The 22,153-nt window shown below is 39.2% G+C and overlaps 1 protein-coding gene across 4 annotated transcripts in view; it reads left to right on the top strand.

Annotated features, from left to right (window-relative positions):
- Window positions 1-21,780, top strand: part of SALL3 (spalt like transcription factor 3) — a 38,640-nt gene extending 16,860 nt beyond the window's left edge. For 2 of the 4 annotated variants that reach the window (XM_048507687.1, XM_048507686.1), the window contains exons 2-4: window positions 1-864; window positions 1,081-1,421; window positions 3,115-6,188. The exon at window positions 1-864 is cut by the window's left edge. In XM_048507687.1, coding sequence (XP_048363644.1) covers window positions 1-864; window positions 1,081-1,421; window positions 3,115-3,546 — 1,637 coding nt within the window. In that variant the 3' untranslated portion in view covers window positions 3,547-6,188. Of the gene's footprint in view, window positions 1,422-3,114; window positions 6,189-20,000 lie in introns of those variants that run through there. The other 2 variants (XM_048507688.1, XM_048507685.1) reach the window with 2 other exon arrangements.
- The last annotated feature ends 373 nt before the right edge of the window (window positions 21,781-22,153 follow it).

Genomic DNA, 22,153 nt, shown 5'->3' with positions numbered 1-22,153 from the left:
CTCTCAAGATGCATTACAGAACCCATACAGGAGAAAGACCATTTAAATGCAAAATTTGTGGACGTGCATTTACTACAAAAGGCAATCTAAAAACACATTTTGGAGTTCATCGAGCGAAGCCACCACTTAGAGTACAGCACTCGTGTCCCATTTGTCAGAAGAAATTTACAAATGCTGTTGTTCTTCAACAGCATATTCGTATGCACATGGGTGGGCAAATTCCAAACACGCCATTACCAGAGGGCTTCCAAGACGCCATGGACTCAGAGCTTTCCTTTGATGAAAAGAACGCGGAAACACTGAGCAACTATGACGACGACTTTGATGAAAACTCCATGGAAGAGGACCCAGAGTTAAAAGACAATGCCAGTGACTCCTCCAAACCACTTATACCTTATGCTGGGTCCTGCCCACCATCACCTCCCTCTGTAATCTCTAGCATTGCTGCTCTGGAGAATCAAATGAAAATGATCGACTCTGTCATGAACTGTCAACAGCTCACCAATCTAAAATCTATAGAAAATGGGTCAGGGGAAAGTGACCATTTGAGCAATGATTCCTCGTCAGCCGTTGGGGATCTGGAGAGCCAGAGTGCAGGGAGTCCTGCTATGTCTGAATCCTCTTCATCCATGCAAGCTTTGTCTCCTGAAAACAGCAACTGCGAAAGTTTTAGATCAAAGTCCCCAGGCCTAAATAACCAGGAAGAACTGCACGAAATACAATTAAAGACAGAAAAACCTGACAGCCCTCCACCCCTTGCTGTAGAAAATGGAGGTGCACTCGATCTGACAGCCACCAATCCAGGGAGGCCATTCATCAAAGAAGAAACTCCTTTTAGCCTGCTGTTCCTGAACAGAGAACGCGGTAAGTTTAAAAGTACTGTTTGTAATATCTGTGGCAAGCCTTTTGCTTGTAAGAGTGCATTGGAAATTCACTACCGCAGCCATACTAAAGAACGTCCATTTGAATGTACAGTCTGCAATCGCGGGTGTTCCACTATGGGTAATTTAAAACAGCACTTACTGACACACAAATTAAAAGAGCTGCCTTCTCAGTTATTTGAACCCAACTTTACTCTAGGTCCCAGCCAAAGTACTCCTAGCCTGGTCACCAGCACTGCGCCTACAATGATCAAAATGGAAGTGAATGGTCACAGCAAGCCGATCTCCTTGGGGGAGGTTCCATCGCTTCCAGCTGGAATCCAGGTTCCTGCTGCACCACAGACAGTGATGAACCCGGGCATCACCCCTATGCTGGCACCCCCACCTCGTCGAACTCCCAAACAACACAATTGTCATTCGTGTGGGAAGACCTTCTCCTCAGCAAGTGCACTACAGATACACGAACGCACCCATACTGGTGAAAAGCCATTTGGTTGCACAATCTGTGGTAGAGCTTTTACCACAAAAGGGAATCTTAAGGTAAGAAGGGAACTCTTCAATCTCAGAACAAAACTGTAAAGGTATGAGTCTTTAATGATAAGCTGAACCTGAATTTCAGCAGGTTCTCTTTTTCTAGCATGAAAAATGATTATGTCTGTGTTGCAGTGTCCTTGCATTGTACATTGTGAGCCAACTGTAACAAAAATGTTCTGCAGGTACACACTTTAAAAATCAATTTTCAGGAGGTTTGTATGCATATACAAAGTATCCCATATTATAGAGCTTTTGTGGAGATTTATGTCTGTTGCCTTTTGATAGTTTCAGTGCTTTTGCATTTATTATGGAACAATAACTTGGAATATTAAAAGGATCCATATAATTTTAAAAAATCCAAAGGGATATGGAATTAACATCTTTTATAAACTAATATTATGTAGATTTTGTTTTTTCTTCCACAAGTGGTTGTAGATTCCCATATAATTGCATTTTACAGAATGACAATAGTTATGCTGGCCATCTTGTTAAAAAAAAAAGCTCTGATCACCTCAGATTATATTGGGCCCTATTGCCTCCTGACGTTCACCAGTGTAACATATTAGGGTACTCATCTCCAGAGTTACCCTGTACTCAAAGTGATGAGCTTGTATGCTCTAATTTGCATATAATATAGTGACAAAGCTGACTTTTGAACAGATGCAAAATAAATGTTTTAAAAGTAGAATTACAGCACTATCTCATGACAATTTAGGTAAACATAAAAAGCGGCAGCAAAGAAGAAGCTTCTTGAAACCCCTTCATTAAAGATAGTCATCATTAGCTGCAAGTCTGTGCATAATTACTTTGAAGTAAGCCCCACTATGTTTGATGGGATTTACTTTTAGGTAAGTGTGCACAGGATTGCAGTCTTAGTCCACTTGAAAACAATGTCACTTAAATTGCTTGTGGTTGTCTTGAACCTTTTGTTTCAGTGGCATTTAGTCACGATCAGCTAGATGGGAGCCACTGATGAACATGGCTTGGATAAAAAAAATCTTGCTGCCCAACCATGTATGTGTATTTGGGGTGTGTGTGAAGCTTACCAATTCTGCTTTGTAGCCTCCAAGGCTCATCAAAAAAACAACTGTGGAGAGTTCATCAACCACATGGATGGCGAGAATCACTCACACGCATTGTACTGTTCACATGGTAGAGTCTTTGGATCCAGCCATTATGCCAAAGGGGAAAAAAGAACATAAAATGGTTACTGGAAATCTAAGCAAAATGGAGACATGGTTGCTTAAAATATTTATTTTTAAATGACTTTGCATGCACCTGTATGTTAGGAAGCTAAGACTGCAATCCCACCTCCAGTTCAAAAGACTCAATGGAAAACTGTTCTGAGTAAAAATGCACAGATCAAGCTGAACAAATCAGAGTATGTTAATTTTTTTTTAGATTGAGTAAGAATTACAGAGTGAGGAACTAAAAGGATTTTAGTATTTTAAGTATCCAGGAAGCCTACATACATTCTTTGTGTAATTTCCCCCCTATTTTTATTTTTGTCATGAGAACACTCCACATTGCTTTTTGCTCACTATTGGTGAAAAACGATTATTTGTAAGTCCTTTGTTGTTGAAATCATTATACCAAAATGTTACTTTACTTTCAGGTTGACTTCTAAAAATCTCTGCATAGACTCTGTAGGTTAAAGTTGCATATTTGCCAATCTTTCTTGTTTGTTTTTTCTCCGAAGGTTCACATGGGAACTCATATGTGGAATAATGCCCCAGCACGCCGTGGCCGTCGACTATCTGTGGAAAACCCCATGGCTTTGTTAGGTGGTGATGCTCTAAAGTTTTCAGAAATGTTCCAAAAGGATTTGGCAGCTCGGGCAATGAATGTTGACCCAAATTTTTGGAACCAGTATGCTGCAGCTATCACTAATGGACTTGCAATGAAGAACAATGAAATTTCTGTCATACAGAATGGAGGCATTCCCCAGCTCCCAGTAAGTTTAGGCGGAAGCGCTATTCCGTCTTTAAGTAATATTACCAGTGGAATGGACAAAGCTCGTACCGGCAGTAGCCCTCCCACCATGGGTTTGGACAAAGCGAGTTCTGAAACTGGAGCCAATCGCCCATTCACAAGGTTTATTGAGGATAATAAAGAGATTGGCATAAATTAAAAGAATTCAGTACAAGTAACTGTTGGACCACTACTCAACACAACATTTGTTCATTCATGTACAGTTTTGGAAGTTAAGCATTAGTTTCCTGACCTAATTGCCTAGGTTTCCCTTTAAGATTTTATCCCATAGCAGAAATACATAATTTTGTGTCTGCTGAAAAGTTGTCTTGCAAGATTTGCATGGTACTACTTTCAACAGTGAGCTGACTGTTACTGAGAATTTTTGGAAACTTTTTTTAATTTAAGTAATGAAAATTCATTGGATATTTGCATTAGGGACTGAAGGAGGCTAAATTTGTTTCAGTTTTTGTTTCTAAACACAAAAAAATGCCATCAATCAAATAAAAAAGGGGCACAAAGGCATTTCTGTCCAGCTTCTCTGCTGGGTTTGTTCCATGTAGCTAGAAACTTGAACTATGTTTTTAGAAATCCTCTAACATTCAGTAAGTGATTTAGTACCCTAATGCTGTGTATGATTACAGTATTCTTGTCTGTAGTATTTATAATGTAAAGATAATGCGGGTAACAGACAATATACTAGTCCCATCCTTAAATGAAGCTTTTTGTACTGCAAAATACATCTGGCTATGTGATTTTTTTAAAGCAATTTTTGTTTTATTATAAATAAGTGGTTTATTTCAATGCAGGCAAAATTGTGAAGTTTTATTGGGAAAGATAGCATGCTTTTCATGTGCAAGTACCTGTCAGTAACAAACCATTTTAATTTAAATATTTGTAGCTGCTCTGTGGACCGTTGTTCTATTAATTGAAAAAAAATGTAGTGTGGACTTCAGTTCATGGCTGGAAAACAAGTTACAGACAAACCTTATCACAACAGGTTATTCACAACATTATAAACGGTTGTGAGTAAAACATTTCATGTTATCAAAGGCTGTACAATAAAAAGGCAGTGTTTGTATAATGTGGTTGCAAACTCTTAATTTATACTATTGCACTTTTAGTATTTTATATTTAGGGAGGTTTGTCTATAATTTGAATCTGAACAAAGATGTAACTATTTTATAAATAGTACTTTGACTTGAGAAAAAATGGGCGGGGGAAAAATATTTTGTTGTGTTTATCTTTAAGGTCAAACAGTATGAGAGATCTGTGTTCCTTTAAACAGGAAAGCCACTAAGAACTGTCAGATTCTTGGGTAGAACAGGGCCTGCCATTTCTTAAACCGAAATGATTCATTTAACTTTTCTATAAGCCCACCTCCAGCAGACCTTTGATATGTTAATCTTAGGGCTGTGGTATCAGTTCAAGCCTAGGAGAGGCTAAAGAAAACATTGTGTAGGCTTAATTTTGCTGTAATCTGTTCTGTCTCTTTTACTCCCACCCACAAGCAAGTTGCTGACTGCTTAATAGCACTGGTATGTAAAGCAAAACAGAGAACAAAAATATTAAGCAACTTGAACATGAATTCCCAAGTCTTACAGATTTTTTTTTAAAAAAAACTATTCTGGTATTTACTACAAAGCACAATGTATTCTGATGACTCGATTATAATTTTCAGTTTTTAAGCATTGTTTTAAAATTGTGACTAAAGGGAATGTTTCTCCACTCTTATGCTAGGGTGCTGGTGAGGCTGAGGGGCGTAATCAAAACTTGAACAGTAAATGTTTTGTGTACTACCTCATTTTTGTGCATTACAAGCATGGTGGAGTCTGACACTATGAACTTCCGTCCAACAAAATTGTTCAAGGGACATTATGGGTAGCTGGGAAGCAGCACAAGACGTTTTATGGCCCTGAAGAAAGAATCAGACAGTGAGGTCTTCTCAGTTGAGACTGGAGGAAAAAAAATAGGACAATCTCTTTCTTGTGCAACAAAAAAAAAACCATTACTGTAAGAGGATGGACTGTTTCTGCCATCGTATCATTGACATGAAAAGTTTGAAAGACTTATTAGTGGTTTGTTTCTGTTTTGAAATGAACAATGAACTATTACAGCTCTGTTTTCTACAGCAATGATACACAGAATATATATGTGCACATATACGTGCATATCAAATATATATGTAAGTATATGTGTGTGTATATAGATATATAGATTATATATATATAGATATATATATAATATAGAAAATAAAACATCCTTAAAGTATAACACCTTCTACCATCAGTGACCACCGTTGTGGGCTATTTGGGGTGTTTCCAAATTTGGGGGGGGGGGAGAAAACTGAGGTGGCTTAATGTTGCTGTTATTTCAGCAAATGAATGTTTTTTATTTATCTGTGTCCATTTCTGGTGTGAATTATTTTTTTGTTTTGTTTTGTTTAGTATTTGGTACCATGTAGTGTTATCTCTTCTCCCTAAAGGATGTGCATAACTTAAAAAAAGCGATGTAAAGTGTTGTAAATAAGATGGCTGATGAAGGTACAGTAAGACTGACCCCATTTTATATTCAGGGTAAGGTCATTCCTCTCTGCATGGTGAAGAGAGACACTATTTTTATACTGCGATACCATGTAGGGCTAGGAGCCTCCCTGAACCAGCTGGGAATTGTTACCTAGATCCAATATTTTTTATTATTAAATCTTGTTGGCTTGACACATCTACTGATTGAAATGGATGTCTTAGTCTAGGTTACTATTTTTGTCATATGGAATTGAATAAAATGCAGGATGTAATATTATTTCTGGATTGTGTTCCATGGTTATTCAAATAATGGGGCGAGATGTGAGACTGAAATTGATGTCAGTGAATTTTAATTGCCGCACGTGAAACTTAAACCAGGCTGTTACCTTGTATTCAAACACTCTTTGCACATGTAGACTAATATAAGAAGCCACGTTTTGAGGGGGAGGGGGGAATCCCTCCAAAGCCTTATAAACATTGCTGCTAGTAACGAACGAAAACTGCATCAGAACAATGGCGCTCTGAAGTAATCCTCTTGCTGTCTCCCTTGGAAGCAATAGTTCTATTAAATTCAATTTACACAAAATGCCCTGCATATTTATTCTCCATGGCTATGATCCAGATTCAGTGATGCACACAAAATAGGTAGTGCACATCCAGATTTTTTTTCCTCCTACTGTTTTCAATCAAATCTTCATTTCTGAACCATGGTTACTGCTACAGCAAAGACTGCAAGGTATGCATAGTTTTTGCACATGTGGATTTATGTACCTAGTAATTAACAGAAATGTATCTTACATTCCCTATTGTTTTATTATATTAAGAAGGACAATTGCTGAATGTTGGAAACCTAAGGTTTTATACATCACAGACATCTTTTGTACACATATATCTCAAAGGATGCAAACACAGCAGTTGGCTGCTAAAGAGCTTCACTAAGACAAGTAGATCATCGTCCTCAGAGCACTGTTATCAGTACAAATTCCCTTGCAGCAAATGGCCTTTCACCAATTTAACACTCACCTTTTCAAACTTGAGTTTAAACCTTGCGTGCTGCTATATACAGTCTTGGTTAAGACCCGTTGTATTGTCAAATTGAAACAGGAACACAGATGTCTTTTTACTTCATTGAGCTTATGACAAATGTGCCACTTCACCCGACATAAGAAAGCCTGAAGTGGGCTTTAAGGCTGTAACGCTAAACTGTAAGAACTGATGACGCTGGTTACATATCACACTTCAGAAGCCATTGAAGGTAGAAATGAAAGCTTGGTGAGAGTGCCTTATTGGCCACGGGAGACAAAAACATGACAAGACCTGCAGAGGCCGCTGGCTTTGAAAGAAAATCACTCCTAAGATTTTGTTTTTGCCTGCTGTTGATTAAAAGGTGATGTTGGAAGTCCGTTTTTCCTTAATAGTGAATATATATGAGCAAACCTTTACAAATCATGGGTATTACATAAATTATTTAAAAACCCCTCAAATTTTACTGTTAATAGGTTCTCATTTCACAATTTGATATTTTTTAAATAGTCCAGCTCTGCCTGCTAGAAGTGCTCTCCCCCGCCATTTTTGGCCTTGGGTTTGCAAAAATTTATTAGGAGCTGCAGAATGTAATTGATGTCCTTTTTTTTTACTTACTTCATTCTATGCCACCTTGATAGCACTGAGCGGGTTGTTCTGTTCCTGTTATTTGTGTTCACCAACAATGTAAAAAAAACATTATTAAAACACATAACAAATCATTAAATAACAAATCAGGTATGTAGTTCTTTAGGAAACTTAACCTTGCCATGTCTCTTCCTTAGCTATTTGTGCAGTGCAATATCAGTTTTCAACAAGTCTCAGCCCTTTAAATAAACACAGTGGATCAAGATACCATTTGGGTAACTCATTTTGTCTCACTGCAGGTTCACAAGGTTCTTCTACATAACATGCTCAAATTTCCTCAATAGAATTGTATCATTTATTTACAAAAAAAAAAAATCGAGCCCACTTTTCCACAGCTCATAACATCTGACTATAACCCTAAAAGTTAATCACAATGCAGTGAATACCCTAAACAATTTTTTTAAAATGTTAAAAATTTAAAGGAGAGCAGCTTATGTCTAAAACCATAATCAAGCAATACACAGAAGGCAAAAATAATTGAGTTTGAGAAGACCAATAGAATCAGTGATTTTTTTTTTCCGGATACCCAAATGCCAACAGAGAACTTCCATACCTATAACATCTCCAGTGAAAAAATTCTAATTCTTGTCATTTTCTGCCATGTCCCAGTAGTGTTCAGAAGCTTCTATCCAGATGTTTTTTATGGATTGTTTGAAACATGGATACTACTAGGACTTTTTCATCTTGTTAATAATACATTAAGGCTAGAAATGTCAACAGGTTTTTTTAATTGCTAAAAATCAATATGATAATTATAACATTTGTGGTTTATAAATATAATTATGACATGAGAAGTTATTTCATTAACAGTATATGCTTCTGAAATTCTCTTGTACCAACATCTGCTACTCTGAACAGCTTCAAAAGATGTGTGGTGAAAACCTGTATGCAACAGGCATTTTCACATAGTTCTTAATGACCTTGTGGGAGGGGTTTATTCTTAGCATTTATGATCACATGTCCCTTGGAAATGCTGGCAGAAATGACCAATGGAGAAATGATAAATGTGATGCAAAATTAAAACATGTAAAATCAGCAAACACTACTATAAAGAAAACAGATTACAAACTATTGTTAAAGTACTATGCATACTTACCTAAATCTAAAAACCTTTATTTAGTAATAGTTGGTTGAAAAAAATGGGCTTAACTTCTAGAAAAGCTTGTTTAGGATTGACCTGCAAAATTATGATTAGGTTTGTCACTTGGTTGTAATTGTTATGGATTGTTCCTATTTTGCATTTATGAGTAGAAATGTTGTTCCGTTCATATATTCTGGGAGGAAAGAATGGTATATTCTGAAACAACTTAAATTGGTCTTGCCTTCTACCCCCCTTCTTGAGCGTTACCTTTTATCTTGTTTCCCTGTTTCCTTTTCTCCATCCCATCCTTTACCTTTTTTCATTTTCTCTGTCCTCCCAGGTCCCTTTAATTTGGCCATAATTAAGGTACGGAAGTCTTCTCAATATTATTGGGGTTGTGTAGCAACCCCCAATAAGGCTGCCAATGTAGTCCCACAAGATATTAGTCAGCTCTCATTTCTTAAAGTGACAGATGTTGTTTCTGTTAATTTTTGGCACTTTAAAGTCCCCATTTTTTTCCCTTTATACATTTTTTCTGAGACCCGGATGATTCTTTCAAGTTTGCAAAACAAACTGTTTGTCTCTGGCCCCATCATGTGGATTTTTGATCCATGCTCTGGGGTAAAGTATTAGATAGTGTTTGTGATATTTTCTAGAAATCCTAATTTAGTAATGGCAAATTGTTGTACAGATATATTGTATATAGTTTTGATAGCTACATGAAAAAAATGAAATATTTGTGTAGGAAAATAATGGCTAACAATGACTAGAGCCCAGTTTTCCAAGATTAATAAAATAATAAAGATGAGTTTAAGCCAAAAGTATGCATAGTCTGTCCTGCTCATGGAAGAAGACAATCCAGCTTGCTCTATTAAGATCTAGGAGACCCAGATTCCCCAAATCCTCCAGCTGACATGGAAACTTGATGGGTGACCTTAGGCCAGCCTAACCTACCTCACAGGGTGGTTGTAAGAATAAAATGGAAGAGAATGGTGTAAACTGCTTTGTGCCCTCATTGGGAAGAAACCTGGTGTATATAAGAAGTAAATAAATATTAAAAATCCAGGAACAGTAAACTCCATTTGGCTCATCGTTACTGTGAACGAACCAAATCGCCCATAATTTCTCAGATCAAAAAAATCCTGGAAAAAGGTATTTAAATTTTCAAAGAGTTGAATTGAATGTAAAATAAGCTAATCTGTTGTGCTCCCATGCTTGTAAATAAACAGTCCTTATTTGATTTTCATGTAAGAAAGTCTCATTGATATCTGTGGGACTTCTAAGAAAGCATAGCCTATGTAGCTGGACTGCATGCCATTTTTCCCTTTCTATGTTTTTGCCTTCTTATCTGATTCAGACACAATAACAGCAATAGCCTGCACTCATATCATAATTCATAACTCATACCATACTCATAGCAGCAATAGCCTGCAATGATTCTTTATTTTAATTTTAGCCCTCGTAATTAAAAAGACTTTACTTGGTAGCCAAAATTCCATTAGCGGTATCTTTTAGTGGCATAAAAGGAATGCAAGTGCACAACACACCCTCGTTCAAGATAAGAGTATATTGTTCAGGCAGTGACTATTGCATTTCCATGATGACATCATTTTCATTGTCTATATTTTCTCCAAGTATTGTTTACTTTAACCATGAAATATGTTGTTCCCTCTTTTTTAAAATACACGATTAATTTAGAACATATCTCACCAATGGATATTTAGATGTAAAAACAGGCATCATGCTAGTAAAGTCCTAAAAATACCCTAATATGTTTATGACTAAGCCAGGTGGGCATGGGATTCTGCTCGCTGGATCATTAAATAACTGTTTAGCTGTTCGCATAAAGAATGTACATAGATACATTTCGTAGAATATTAAACATCTTTAACAAAGTAAATTGGACAGAAGTAGTAGGCAGCTCAATCTGGGGGGGGGGATCCCTCTCTGGAACTGGCACAGGTCTATCCCAGCACTTACTCTGGCAGAGGGTCAAATCCACTGGTGCCCAGACACTGCGAGACCAAGCAACACATCAGTGCTCCTGGGCCATGTCAGTGCGGCGGGGGGGGGGTGTCCCAGGGGTGGAACTGATAGTCAACTTCCATGGTTCAGACAACCTTCCTGCATCGGTGGAGAGCGCCTTGAGTTACATCACAATTTTTGTGGTGTATCTCCACTTTCCACATGGAGAATTCTTGAAGGTGTTTTTTTTTTAAAAAAAGGGCTTTCCACATCATGGGAAAGCCCTTTGGAGTGTGAAGGGTACCGCCAGTGGCACCATCTACACCCGCCCAACAGCTCTGGATTTGGCTGTTAATGTCAAACAATTCTCCCCTCCTCCTGGTTTCAGGTTCATCAAGACACTTTTTGAGAATTTCCACTATTCAGATCTTCTGTAGAGGCTCTACCACATACAGTTCTCTTTTAATCTGCTGAGTAAACAGTTTAAAGAAAGACAACCTTCATATTACCACTGGACCTACAAACATTCCTTCCGTGGTCTGTCCCATACACTATGTATGACAAACCAATACTTGTCACCAAACATATTACCAAGGAACTTCAGTTTGAGCATATTTATATGTTACATTCACATTGTGAATTTTAATTCTGTCTTTAAAACATCTCTAAGTATATTTTGAAATAAATTAATCTAGCTCATAAATGGCCCTCAGAGCAGTTTCCAGATACAATTAAAACGTAATAAATGCACTAAAATACATTTAAAATTTAAACATTTAAAATTAGACAAAAGATAAAAGATTGTCATACAACTATAGCTCAGTATATCGTACTCCAACAATCTAAGACAGTAGTCCCCAACTTTTACAGGGCCTGTGGATACTTTTGCATCTTGAGATCAGAAAGTGGGTGCTACGTTAAAAGGATGGTAGGCAGAGAAACCATAACATGGGAATCATGAGGGCTTGGACCAGTCACACAGCGTTTGGGGTTCCAAGCTAAGTATCTGCATATGATGGAGGTAGCTATTTTTAAATGGGTGTTCTCTACAGAAACAAAAATTATTCTTCTTGCATTCTTCTGAAGCAATACCTGCTCCAGTGAGGTGGTAGTAAGCTCAGGTTGCCAGCTGCAGGTTGGGAAATTCCTAGATATTTGAGAATGGAGCCTGGACAGAGAAGGGCCTCAATGCTGTACAATGTCATAAACTCCCCCCCCCCACACACACACACACACAATCCAGCATTCGTTTTCTTCAGGGGAATGGAAGATCAGTTGTAATACTTGGGAGATCTCTGGACCCCATCTAGAGCTTAGAAATCCCCTGGAAAGCAAAGGTTGGCTCTTTGAGTTGGAAAAGAGATGATTTGGGGAAGAAGGAAATAGGCACCAGCAAACCCTGTGGTCTACACCAAGGGGTTCAGGGGTGCCACGAGGGGGCTTCAAGAAAATTAAAAATCACCTCAGAATAGAGAGGCTACATAACTGGACAGACATGGAGGATCTAAGGCTCCTTTCTACATATATCACAGTTTATTACATATGTATATCACAATTTATTTACCATTTCTGGCTTTTCAGGATTGTTCTTTTTTCAGAATTTGGATTATGCAAAACTACATTGTAGTAAAAGCCAAGCAAAGGCCTGAGGGACAGAGAACAGGAGTCACGGAAATGGTCATAAAATCCTCATTCCCTGTTCAGCAGAGGTCCTGCTCCAGAGGCAGATTTTCAAAATGGTTCTGCACACGGCTGAGTCATAAATATGATTTTTTAAAAAGCTAATGTTCACAAAGCCAGTATTTCATATTGTGCATGTACCCTTACAACAGACATTGCTAGTCACCCAATTTTTGATCCTATGTAATAGTTTTTCATAGCATTCCTTTTCCTAAATTTCCCCCGTTGGACACTTGTTTAATTTTCCAAAATGCTCATCAGTTTAAGGTCAATTGCTCAGCACTACATAACCCTTTCATTCCAGATACCTTGAGCTCAGTGGGATTAGAGTTATTGTTAGTCTTTCATTTTACTCAAAGAGAATTCCCAGATTTGCACAAATAAGAAAGAACATGACACTTTGCTGCTCAGAACAAGATTTTTTTTTTGTTCTAAAAATTACCTTGGACACTTCAGCCATGGAACGATTAAGGTCAATGAAGTAATGACAATGTGCTACGCAGAATGCCTGGTTTTATTGTAGCTATTGTGAAGAGTGTAACTGATGATCCTAGCTCAATCAAAGATATGACTGTGTTTGCAAAAACATTCTGTGTAGAAACTGGGTTGCAACAAGCCACATGATATTTCATGGACAAGGGACTATCGTTTGGCAATCTTAACTGTTAGTTTACTGAGCGGAGATTTATCTGTGACAACATTCCCACACATTTTCTCTAACATGATGGATTGGATCCAGCCAGTTTTTGTTCAGTTTTCCCCAATTCCTCTTGTTTGTACACAACCTGTTGCACACTCATTTGTCTATGCAGGCCTCATGATCCCCAGCATAGTCTTTGTGGTGACCAAAGGGGATCACCACCACCCCTTTTCAAATGCAGGCAGGCTGGTTAGACCCAAACCATTGTTTCTGTGTCTCTGACCTTCAACTCCCATACACACTCAATCATTCACTCACTGTTATTTTCCAAAATCATACACTTCTCACTGAGTATATTCTAGATGGTGGCTTTGTTTTTTTGGGCCTAGTGTAAAACATCCCACTGTAAAATACATTCAAGCTAGCACTGGTTAACGGCAAGTTTCTACCACAAAAATAAGAATAGTTGGAGCTGAGAGAAGGCCTAATCACCGGTTTCACTAACATGCACTTCCTCATTTTCTGTCCACTGACCTTCTACATCTGCCTGTTTCAACACGCAATGCATATATGGTTAGATGCAGAGGTGGGATCCAACCAGTTCTCAACACTTCTCTAGAAGTGGTTACTAATTTTTTCTGAGTGCTGAGAAGGGGTTACTAAAGCAACCCCCCTGCCCAATAGGGACTGGAGGTGCGTGTGTGCGGTGACGCCACTGTTTGAATCCCACCACCATCGGAACCTGTTATTAAATTTTTTGGATCCCACCACTGATTAGATGATGCCTTCAAATTCAGTTTAGTTCAATTTTGCTGCAGGAGGCCAATTTTATTGCATGTAGGTCAAGATCATGTTCAGAAGACTATGCCTTGAGTTAGGGTAGTTGTTTGGAACAGATAACCATCAGCTACTAATTATATGACCCTAATTTTACACACAGGTTTTTTTTTTAAAAAAAACCCCTCCAACTACTGCTGCTGGAAATAATATTTATGCTATTCCCCACTATCAGCTTTCTAACATTTATAAAGCACTGAATCATTTATTCTTTCTGATGCACAAACTATCCTTTTTATACCAAAAAAATGAGACACCAATGTTTTTGCAAACATTAATGCATTTGGCATGCCCACATAATTTCTATTCAATTTAGAGGCCATGAATTTCACTAATATCTGCTCCACATTTGTTGTCCTGTTTATTTCTGTCTTCGGAAAATATTTTTCATTCAAGAACACTTTTCAGGCCAGAAATATATGGCACAACAATTTGCACTGAATTGGATCTTTTGGGCATTGGCCTTATTTTAATCAATTCCAAAGTATCCACCTTGCAGTGGGGAGACATATAGAAATATGGCCAAGATGGTTTGTGAGGAGGTAAATACAGCATTCCTTCTTTGTTTCCTGAGAACATTGTCTCACTTTTCTTTTCTTTTTTAACTCCTTATTTCTCTGATCTGTTATGGCCATTGTTTCTTTAGCTGCTTTATCACATTACCCCGTATGTCCCTACTCGGCCTCTGTGCTCGGCAGAGGCCAATTTGCTGGCGGCCCCCGGCCCCTCAATGATGCGGCTGGCCTCTGCACGGGCCAGGGCTTTTACGGCTCTGGCCCTGGCCCTGGCCTGGTGGAACACTCTTCCTCCAGCTGTCCGGGCACTGCGGGATCTTGGAGAATTCCGCAGGGCCTGTAAGACAGAGTTGTTCCGCCAGGCCTTTGGAGGGTCCAGCCGCTGAGGTGGTCCCCCCCACTTTCCTCTGCTCTGTTTTTACATCAGGGTACCCTATATCATTGGGTCTCGCCGTCCTCCCCTTTTTCTGTTCTGAGGGGAGAGTTTGATATTAGGTTTATTGGGCGCTTTCTACTTTTACTACATTACCGCTGTTTTAAATGGGATTTTATCATTACCTTAGTAATTTAAATTGTTGGAGCCTATGTAAATTGTTTTATCGTTTGCTCCTTGTTAGTAGTGTATTAGATTTTATGTTGTGAACCACCTTGAGCCCCTTGGGGATAGGGCGGTATAAAAAACTAAGAAATAAATAAATAAATAAAATATAGCTCTTTGAATTCATGAATACTCATGAAGCTGGCTTACACTAAATCAGACAGTTGGCCTAGAGAGGTCAGTATTGTCTACTCAGAGTAGCAGCAGCTCTCACAATCTCAGGTTGTGACTCAGGTTGAGGACTCTCACATCACTGTACTACCAGATCCTTTTTAACTAGAGGAGCCAGTGCTTGAATCTGAAACTTTCTGTTTGCCAAGCAAATTCTCTACTACTTAGCCAAAACCCACCTGACTTTCTCCTCCTTTTGTAGACTCTCCAATTTCCATTCACTCGATTTCTCCATACGCCCTTTCTCATGTCACATGCTTCACCTGTTCACTACGTGGGCATACTAAGTAATTATTCAATGATGATCCTCTTGAATTGTTAGTGTTTAGAACAAATATTTCCACTGATTATTGTATAATGAAATTTTGGAGTTTTGCCTGTTAGAATCTTGTCAATTGCAGCAATGGCATCAAATGAAATTAATTGAAATTACTGTATAACCTACTTAAATTTCTGTCCAGTTAGCTGCAAGGCAACGTTTTGATTCAGCAGCACAGACAAACTCACAAGTTGAAGGTGAAAAATGTAAACATGCAAATAAATATGGGCAGAAGGAAAGGACTGGTGTGTTAGCAGCTGCTGTCACAAAGGCACACAACCCAGCTTACAAATTGGCTTTAGTTTCCCACACTGAGGTGCCAATGGTGAAATGCATTTGGGGGCTATTTTCAAAATTAAACATGATAGATTCCCAGACTTGTACCCAGCTTATTGTCATCTTCAGCTTTCTGACAGCAAGTCTCTCTTGTCTGGCAAAGCAGATGAGGAGGAAAAGGTGCACAGCCCCACTTTGGACATTATGATTAGACTTACTTTCATTAACCTTTAATGGGACATGGCCTTCACTAACCTTGTAGGTTCAGTACATCTCTGTTCTGGGTAGATCAGGACTTCAAGCATAAGATAGAGGTAGTTGGCTTACCAAAGGCTCATTCCGCACATGCAAAATAATGCACTTTCAAGCTGCTTTCACAACTGTTTTTGCCATTCCGCACTGCTTCAAAGAGCCCTGAAAGCAGCTTGAAAGTGCATTATTCTGCGTGTGCGGAATGAGCCTTAGTGTTTGGGGGGGGGGGGGGAAACCCAGTGTGCCTTCTCTTCTATATTTTCTTATGTTTTCTTGGATCCCCTACAACCCTGACTGATAATATATCAGAATAGATTTGAGTTGCATATTTGTCTGAAAATATCTGAACTGTATAATGGAGCAATTATTGTTTTAGCTGAAGCCCTTCATTTTCACACATAATGTTGCACAACATTAAGGTATGTGCTTTCATACACGGATATCACTTTTTCTCAAACAGATCTGATCCAAACTATATAAGATTATTGTAGAAAAAGGATTTGTGCAATATTTGCTGCCAGACGCCTTTGGAATATGAACAATCACGTTGCTATTTGGTTTTAAGAGATTTTCCATAGGCAACAGAGGCCTTGTGCCATTTTTGGTAGCTTCCTTCAGATGTACTTCCCTTCATCCTTTAGTTGCACAAATGACCTTTGAACAGATGATAAATGCAGCAGCTTCTCCCTAAAAGTTCACATCTATCATAATTTAAGAGTCTAGCTAACATTTGAGGGACTTGGAGACAGTCTATCCTAACTCAAATGGCTACTGAAGCATTAATCCATGTTTGTACTTCATTTCAATCTTCAATAATAAACAGAACTAGCACATACTTTACCTAATGATCTTTTAAAATGGCAGTTGCAAATGTTAATGTTTTTCTGAATTTGTCCTTCTATAAATTAAAAGATCAAAACACTGGTGAGAAAGTGACTTTCAACTTACACTGATTTTAGGGTGTCCAACTTCAGATACTTTCAGAAAAGTTGCACATTCAAAATCCTTATACTCTGACAAATGTTCAAAATATCTGATTATTAGAATCAGGGAATTTCATGGCATGACCCCCACTTATTTATTATATTCAAGAAATATGTCTGTATATGTATATGAATGGGGTGCATATTCCTCAGTATTTACAAGAATTGGACAAACTACTGATGGCACGCCCTTTCATCCAAGGATCGTGATCGAAGGCTAGGCCCATTCACTCTTACAGCCCAATTGAGAGGGTGCAGCAACCAGACATTGTGATGCTTCCACAGTACCATGCCACCTCCAAAAGGGGTTCAGGTGCAAAAAGGTGCAAAAGAACCAACAACCTGTGGCTGCCCAAAGCACCCATGGGGCAAAATGAACTTATGCCACATTTTTGTTTGTCACGAGTCTGTGGCTGGGATGGGATGGGAGGCATACCCAGGCCAAAAGCCCAGTGGAAGCCGACTTAAGTTGGCTCCACTCACACGAATGTTCCCAGGCCACCCCGAGTTGTGCTGGCAACCTCTGTTATGCCGGTGAAGCTCTGGCAGAGGCAGCCTCTTCTAGGTTGGACGCCGCAGACCCTCCTGCTGCCCTATTTGCTTTTCCCACTGGCATATTTGCCACTTACAGTGTCAGGGTGGGCAAACACATTGGCACGGGTCTGTGCTACTTCCAGGATGCCTCTCTCTCTCTCTCTCTCTCTCTCTCTCTCTCTCTCTCTCTCTCACACACACACACACACACACACACACACACACACACACACACACACCCCACTGGGCTGCCCATATACATTGAGTTGACTGCATGAATGTTAAATTGAAGAGCAGCAGTGGCATATTAGGAGGCTTTAGAATTCCTGGGCTTAAAAAAATCATATTTGGTAGAACAGAGAATGTACAGGAATTTGGGTGCTGTGTGGTTTCCGGGCTGTATGGCCGTGTTCTAGCAGCACTCTCTCCTGATGTTTCACCTGCATCTGTGGCTGGCATCCAGCCGCAGATGCCAGCCACAGATGCAGATGTCACAGATGCCAGCCACAGATGCAGGCGAAACGTCAGGAGAGAATGCTGCTAGAACACGGCCATGCAACCCGGAAACCACACAGCACCCCAGTGATTCCGGCCGTGAAAGCCTTCGACAATACATTGTACAGGAATTCTTGGTTCAATCAAACAAGTGATAAAGAATAACTAGTATGACATTCATAATCTATTTAATATAACATTTAATATAACATCTATTTAATATAACATTTGTAATGCCAGTTGTCTAAATACAGGTAATGAATGCTTGTATTGTTGAACCCCAAAGCTTAATTGTTAAATCACTCGAGCAGCTAAGATCTACCAGTATAGTAAGGGGACCCCATTACAAGAGATGAAAGTTCAATAGAACTTGAATATTTGCATATGAAACTACTTAGTTAGGCTATGTAAAGCAATAATCAGAGCACTGAATGTTTTAAAAAAGCAGCACGTCAAGTGAGCAACCTGGGATTTCTGATGGGAATATGGTTATCTAAATACATACATGTATATAGAGACACAGAAGGATTGTGTGTTTTCCCTTCTAATTCCGCCTCCCAGTCTGGTAGGAAGTTATTGATTCAAGACAATTTAGCTGCCCCAGTAGTTCTAGCATCTGCCATGAGGTTTCTTGCTAAATAAACTTCTACTTCTGGTTTTGTGTGTGCTGTGCTGGTGGGTTGTGTAATTATTTTTTTGTAATAAAGAGGCTCCTTAAAGCATCAAGAATGACTTCTAATCTGAATTACCCGAATTTCACTCTGGGAATATATATCGAGATTACCCTATGTTACTTTTGAAGAGGAGACAGATGTTCATGACTGTGAAACAGATACTTCAAGTTATTGACTCCCTCCCGCCCCCCTTCTGCTGCTCTCTGCTCAGCCAGATTTCAGATACACAGTGATAGGCATATGGACAGTTTTCAAACTCCCAATGAAGTGCATCTTTGCATATTCTCAGTGGTAGAAGGGCTGGTATTACTGTTAATAACATGGTATATACTGCTGTCGTTTCCCAAATGAGCTGCCGGGTACGGAGAGTAAGCTATGACTCGTCATAGCTGTCCAAGCACAAAACACAGAGGTGAGACTCTACACCTTAGAGGAAAAGTGAATTGTTCAGATATCAGTGAGCAGTGTGAGTCTGTGTTGAAAATGTGTCAAAAATATTGACCGGGAGCCACCCATCACTGATCAAAACACAAGTACCTGTCAGCCCCCTAAAAGGCTATTGTACACATTGATTATTTGCATATTCAAACTACACATTCCCTAATTTGACTCTAAAAGCAGCCATGGATGGCCAGTCTGTTTTGGGCTATGGTACTGAGAAGGTTAACTGTTATTTCAGAACTAGTTCCGTTTTTGGAAATGGCCACCCAGATTGTTGGCAGTGCAGCGGGGGGTGGGGGGAGATAAACCCTGCTATCTGTATCGTGGCTATGTGGCTTAAAGCAGCTTACAGCAAGGGTGACAAGTAGTCACTCGGAAGGGATGACCAGTCACTCTCCAAGTAATTGAAAGCAGCTCACTCCCCCTTCTCCTCCTGCATGGTTGTGTTTGCTTTGTTATACCTCCCTTTAAAGCAATTCATCTGCAGAAGCTTCTCCTCTCTTTGTTGTGCAAAGGAGAAAGCGCATGCATGCACACACCTTTGCTCTGGATGGAAAAAGGACAGTGCCAGTATCCTTTCCCATCCACCTCTCTACAACTACTTTGATCATGTACACAAACACCCTTGCTCTGGATGGGAAAGGGGCATATATTTGATTCTTCCTCTGTATCTCAGCTGCTTTTTGTCTGTTCCATGAAAACTTGGCCCTTCATGGAAAATTTGGGGTGGTGATGGTAGTGGAGTTTTGTTTTGGGAAAGCAGCAAAAGAATCCCCCTTCCTCACCCCCACCGCACACACACACAAGCACCACTGACTTGCTGTGAAATGCAGTAAAGGAGCCATCATTTTGTGACTGCCTTTACCTACTGAGCTGTCATGTTATGAGTGGGGAGTGGGTGGGTGTGAAATGAAGTCATTCCCAGAAACATAAAATCTACCTTTCCCTGTTTTACAGCATCTCAAGAGCAGCACTTCTGACTGGAGGAATTATATGGGGGAAGAGTTGACTTCCTTTACCCAATTTCTCAGCCCTGATCAACAGTTGCTTTTTTTGGCGTCCAATAACTCACCTGAAGTCGCAGTCACAGAACTTCATCACGGAGTCTGGCAGAACTGAAATCTTGAAACCTAAACCTATCCATACTTATTCAAAAAAATTAAAATTCAATAGCACTTGCTTCTAAAATAAATATGGTTAGGACTAGACTACAAGTCCTTTCAATTTTTTTGTTCAGATTATATTTCTCAGAACAATACACTTCCATCTAGATACAGATAGCATTTAAGGGTTCAGATCTGACTCATGTTTTCTGTATGCAAGCATGCTCACATTTATGAAATAGTAAGCAGCCTGAGCAGTTCTTGTGGCAAAGACCTGCTGTTTAAAACCAGATCTGTGGGCGTAGCATGATCATGGATCGTTCTCACAATTATTAAATAATAGTATACATCGTACCAGGGCCGGTTCCAGGTTTCTGTAGGCCCTCATCCAGAGAGTATAACTGGGACACCTTTCCCACTTTGAGTTCCCATTAGTAAGAAAGACAGAGTATGAATGAAATAAGTAAATATCTCAAAACAACCCTTAGAAATAGTTTTGAAAAAGCTATAGTCACTTGGTCCAGATTACATGGTGAGCATAGATTAAGTCTGAGTGATGAATTTTAAAACCTAGCCTCAAAGGTCATTGCTTAACATGGTTATAAAGTGCTTCTCACTCATCACTTTTCAATTCCAGAGTAGCACATGCTGTAGGCAAACCAGTGCAAAGACTGGCTTTTTGTTACAGCATGAAAAAGCATGTTACTGTATGGTGTTCTGTTCACACTTAGAATGTAAAAATTAGATTTCATGGGCCATGATAGTTCATTAAAAAATCAAACAGAAGCAATTGAAAATGCCCAGTGTATTTGGACTAAAAATCACAGCTATATTTTGAACTTTAGTTTAAAAATGTTCTCAAGATTTGATCATAGATCTGCAATTTAAAATTACTTTAGAATGTTACCTCAGGTTTTGGTAATTCCAAGAAAACAAAGCTCTGCCTAGATGTCTTATCTCTCAAGTTTTAGGATCCTAACTGTAGGATTTAAAGCTTGCAGTACCAATGGAGACAGAATCCGGAAAAGCTGGAATTATCTGTTGCAAAAGGGAAATGCAAAGGCAAGAACAATAGCTTGAGAAAGAAGATTCCTTTTGGTGTCCTTAATTATCTCTACATAGAATTTACAAAATACAGCTTGATTTTTTTGAATCGGTAAACTGGACTGGAAAGCCTGAAGTTATACTCAAGATCCAGAATCACAATCCTGATAATAAGATGAGGGTATCATTCTTTCTCCCAAATCAAGGAAGGTAGACCGCCATTGACCCCGCCCCCAAACTCTCGTTTGCATTCTTCAAAAACCCTAGCACCTGTATCCAGATGGCGAGCAACAATCTAGAGGGACCCAGTCGCAAGGATGAGGAAACCTATTCTAATTTGGAGGATAAAGAGATTATTTGTCTAGATCTTCATAAAGGGAAGAGGCACTCTCACTTTAAAAAAATGGTTCTGGAGCAGGGATTGCAACCCTGGAACAAAGTGAGGTGGTAGAAGGAGACTGAGACCCTGCTTGTCCTTCTCGGCTTAGCCTTTTTTGAGGGGGGGGGTACTATTTGAGTCTGCATTTAGGAAAGGATATTTAACATGGTTAAGGGAGTCTGGACCTCCCCACAGTGAATTCAGATTTTTTTAAAAATTAACTGATACCCATTGTCTTACTACGAAGCAGTTAATTCTGCAGTGGAATGTAGCACACACAACTCGCTAGCACCAGGAATACTAGCTAAACAATCTGAAGCGAGAGGCAAAAGAAAATACCATAACTTATCCAATTGGAACTACAGGGGAGATTAGGTAGAGTAATTACCTGAATTGGAATTTAGCCAGGACAGCAGGGCCAGGCACACATATTCTTGCAAGTAGTAACGCAGGGTGTTTAATGACTACATGCGGCCAAGATCTGAGTTCTGCATCTGCTCCGGCAAGATGTCATTTCTTTTCAGACTTGTCTTAATTTAAGAATTATATATTACAGTCAAATCATAGACATGCATTAGAAACAT

Source organism: Sphaerodactylus townsendi, linkage group LG09 (assembly GCF_021028975.2).
Source record: "Sphaerodactylus townsendi isolate TG3544 linkage group LG09, MPM_Stown_v2.3, whole genome shotgun sequence".
NCBI lineage: Eukaryota > Metazoa > Chordata > Lepidosauria > Squamata > Sphaerodactylidae > Sphaerodactylus > Sphaerodactylus townsendi.
The sequence above is the reverse complement of the archived record's forward strand: the minus strand, read 5'-3'. Positions and strand labels throughout refer to the sequence as shown.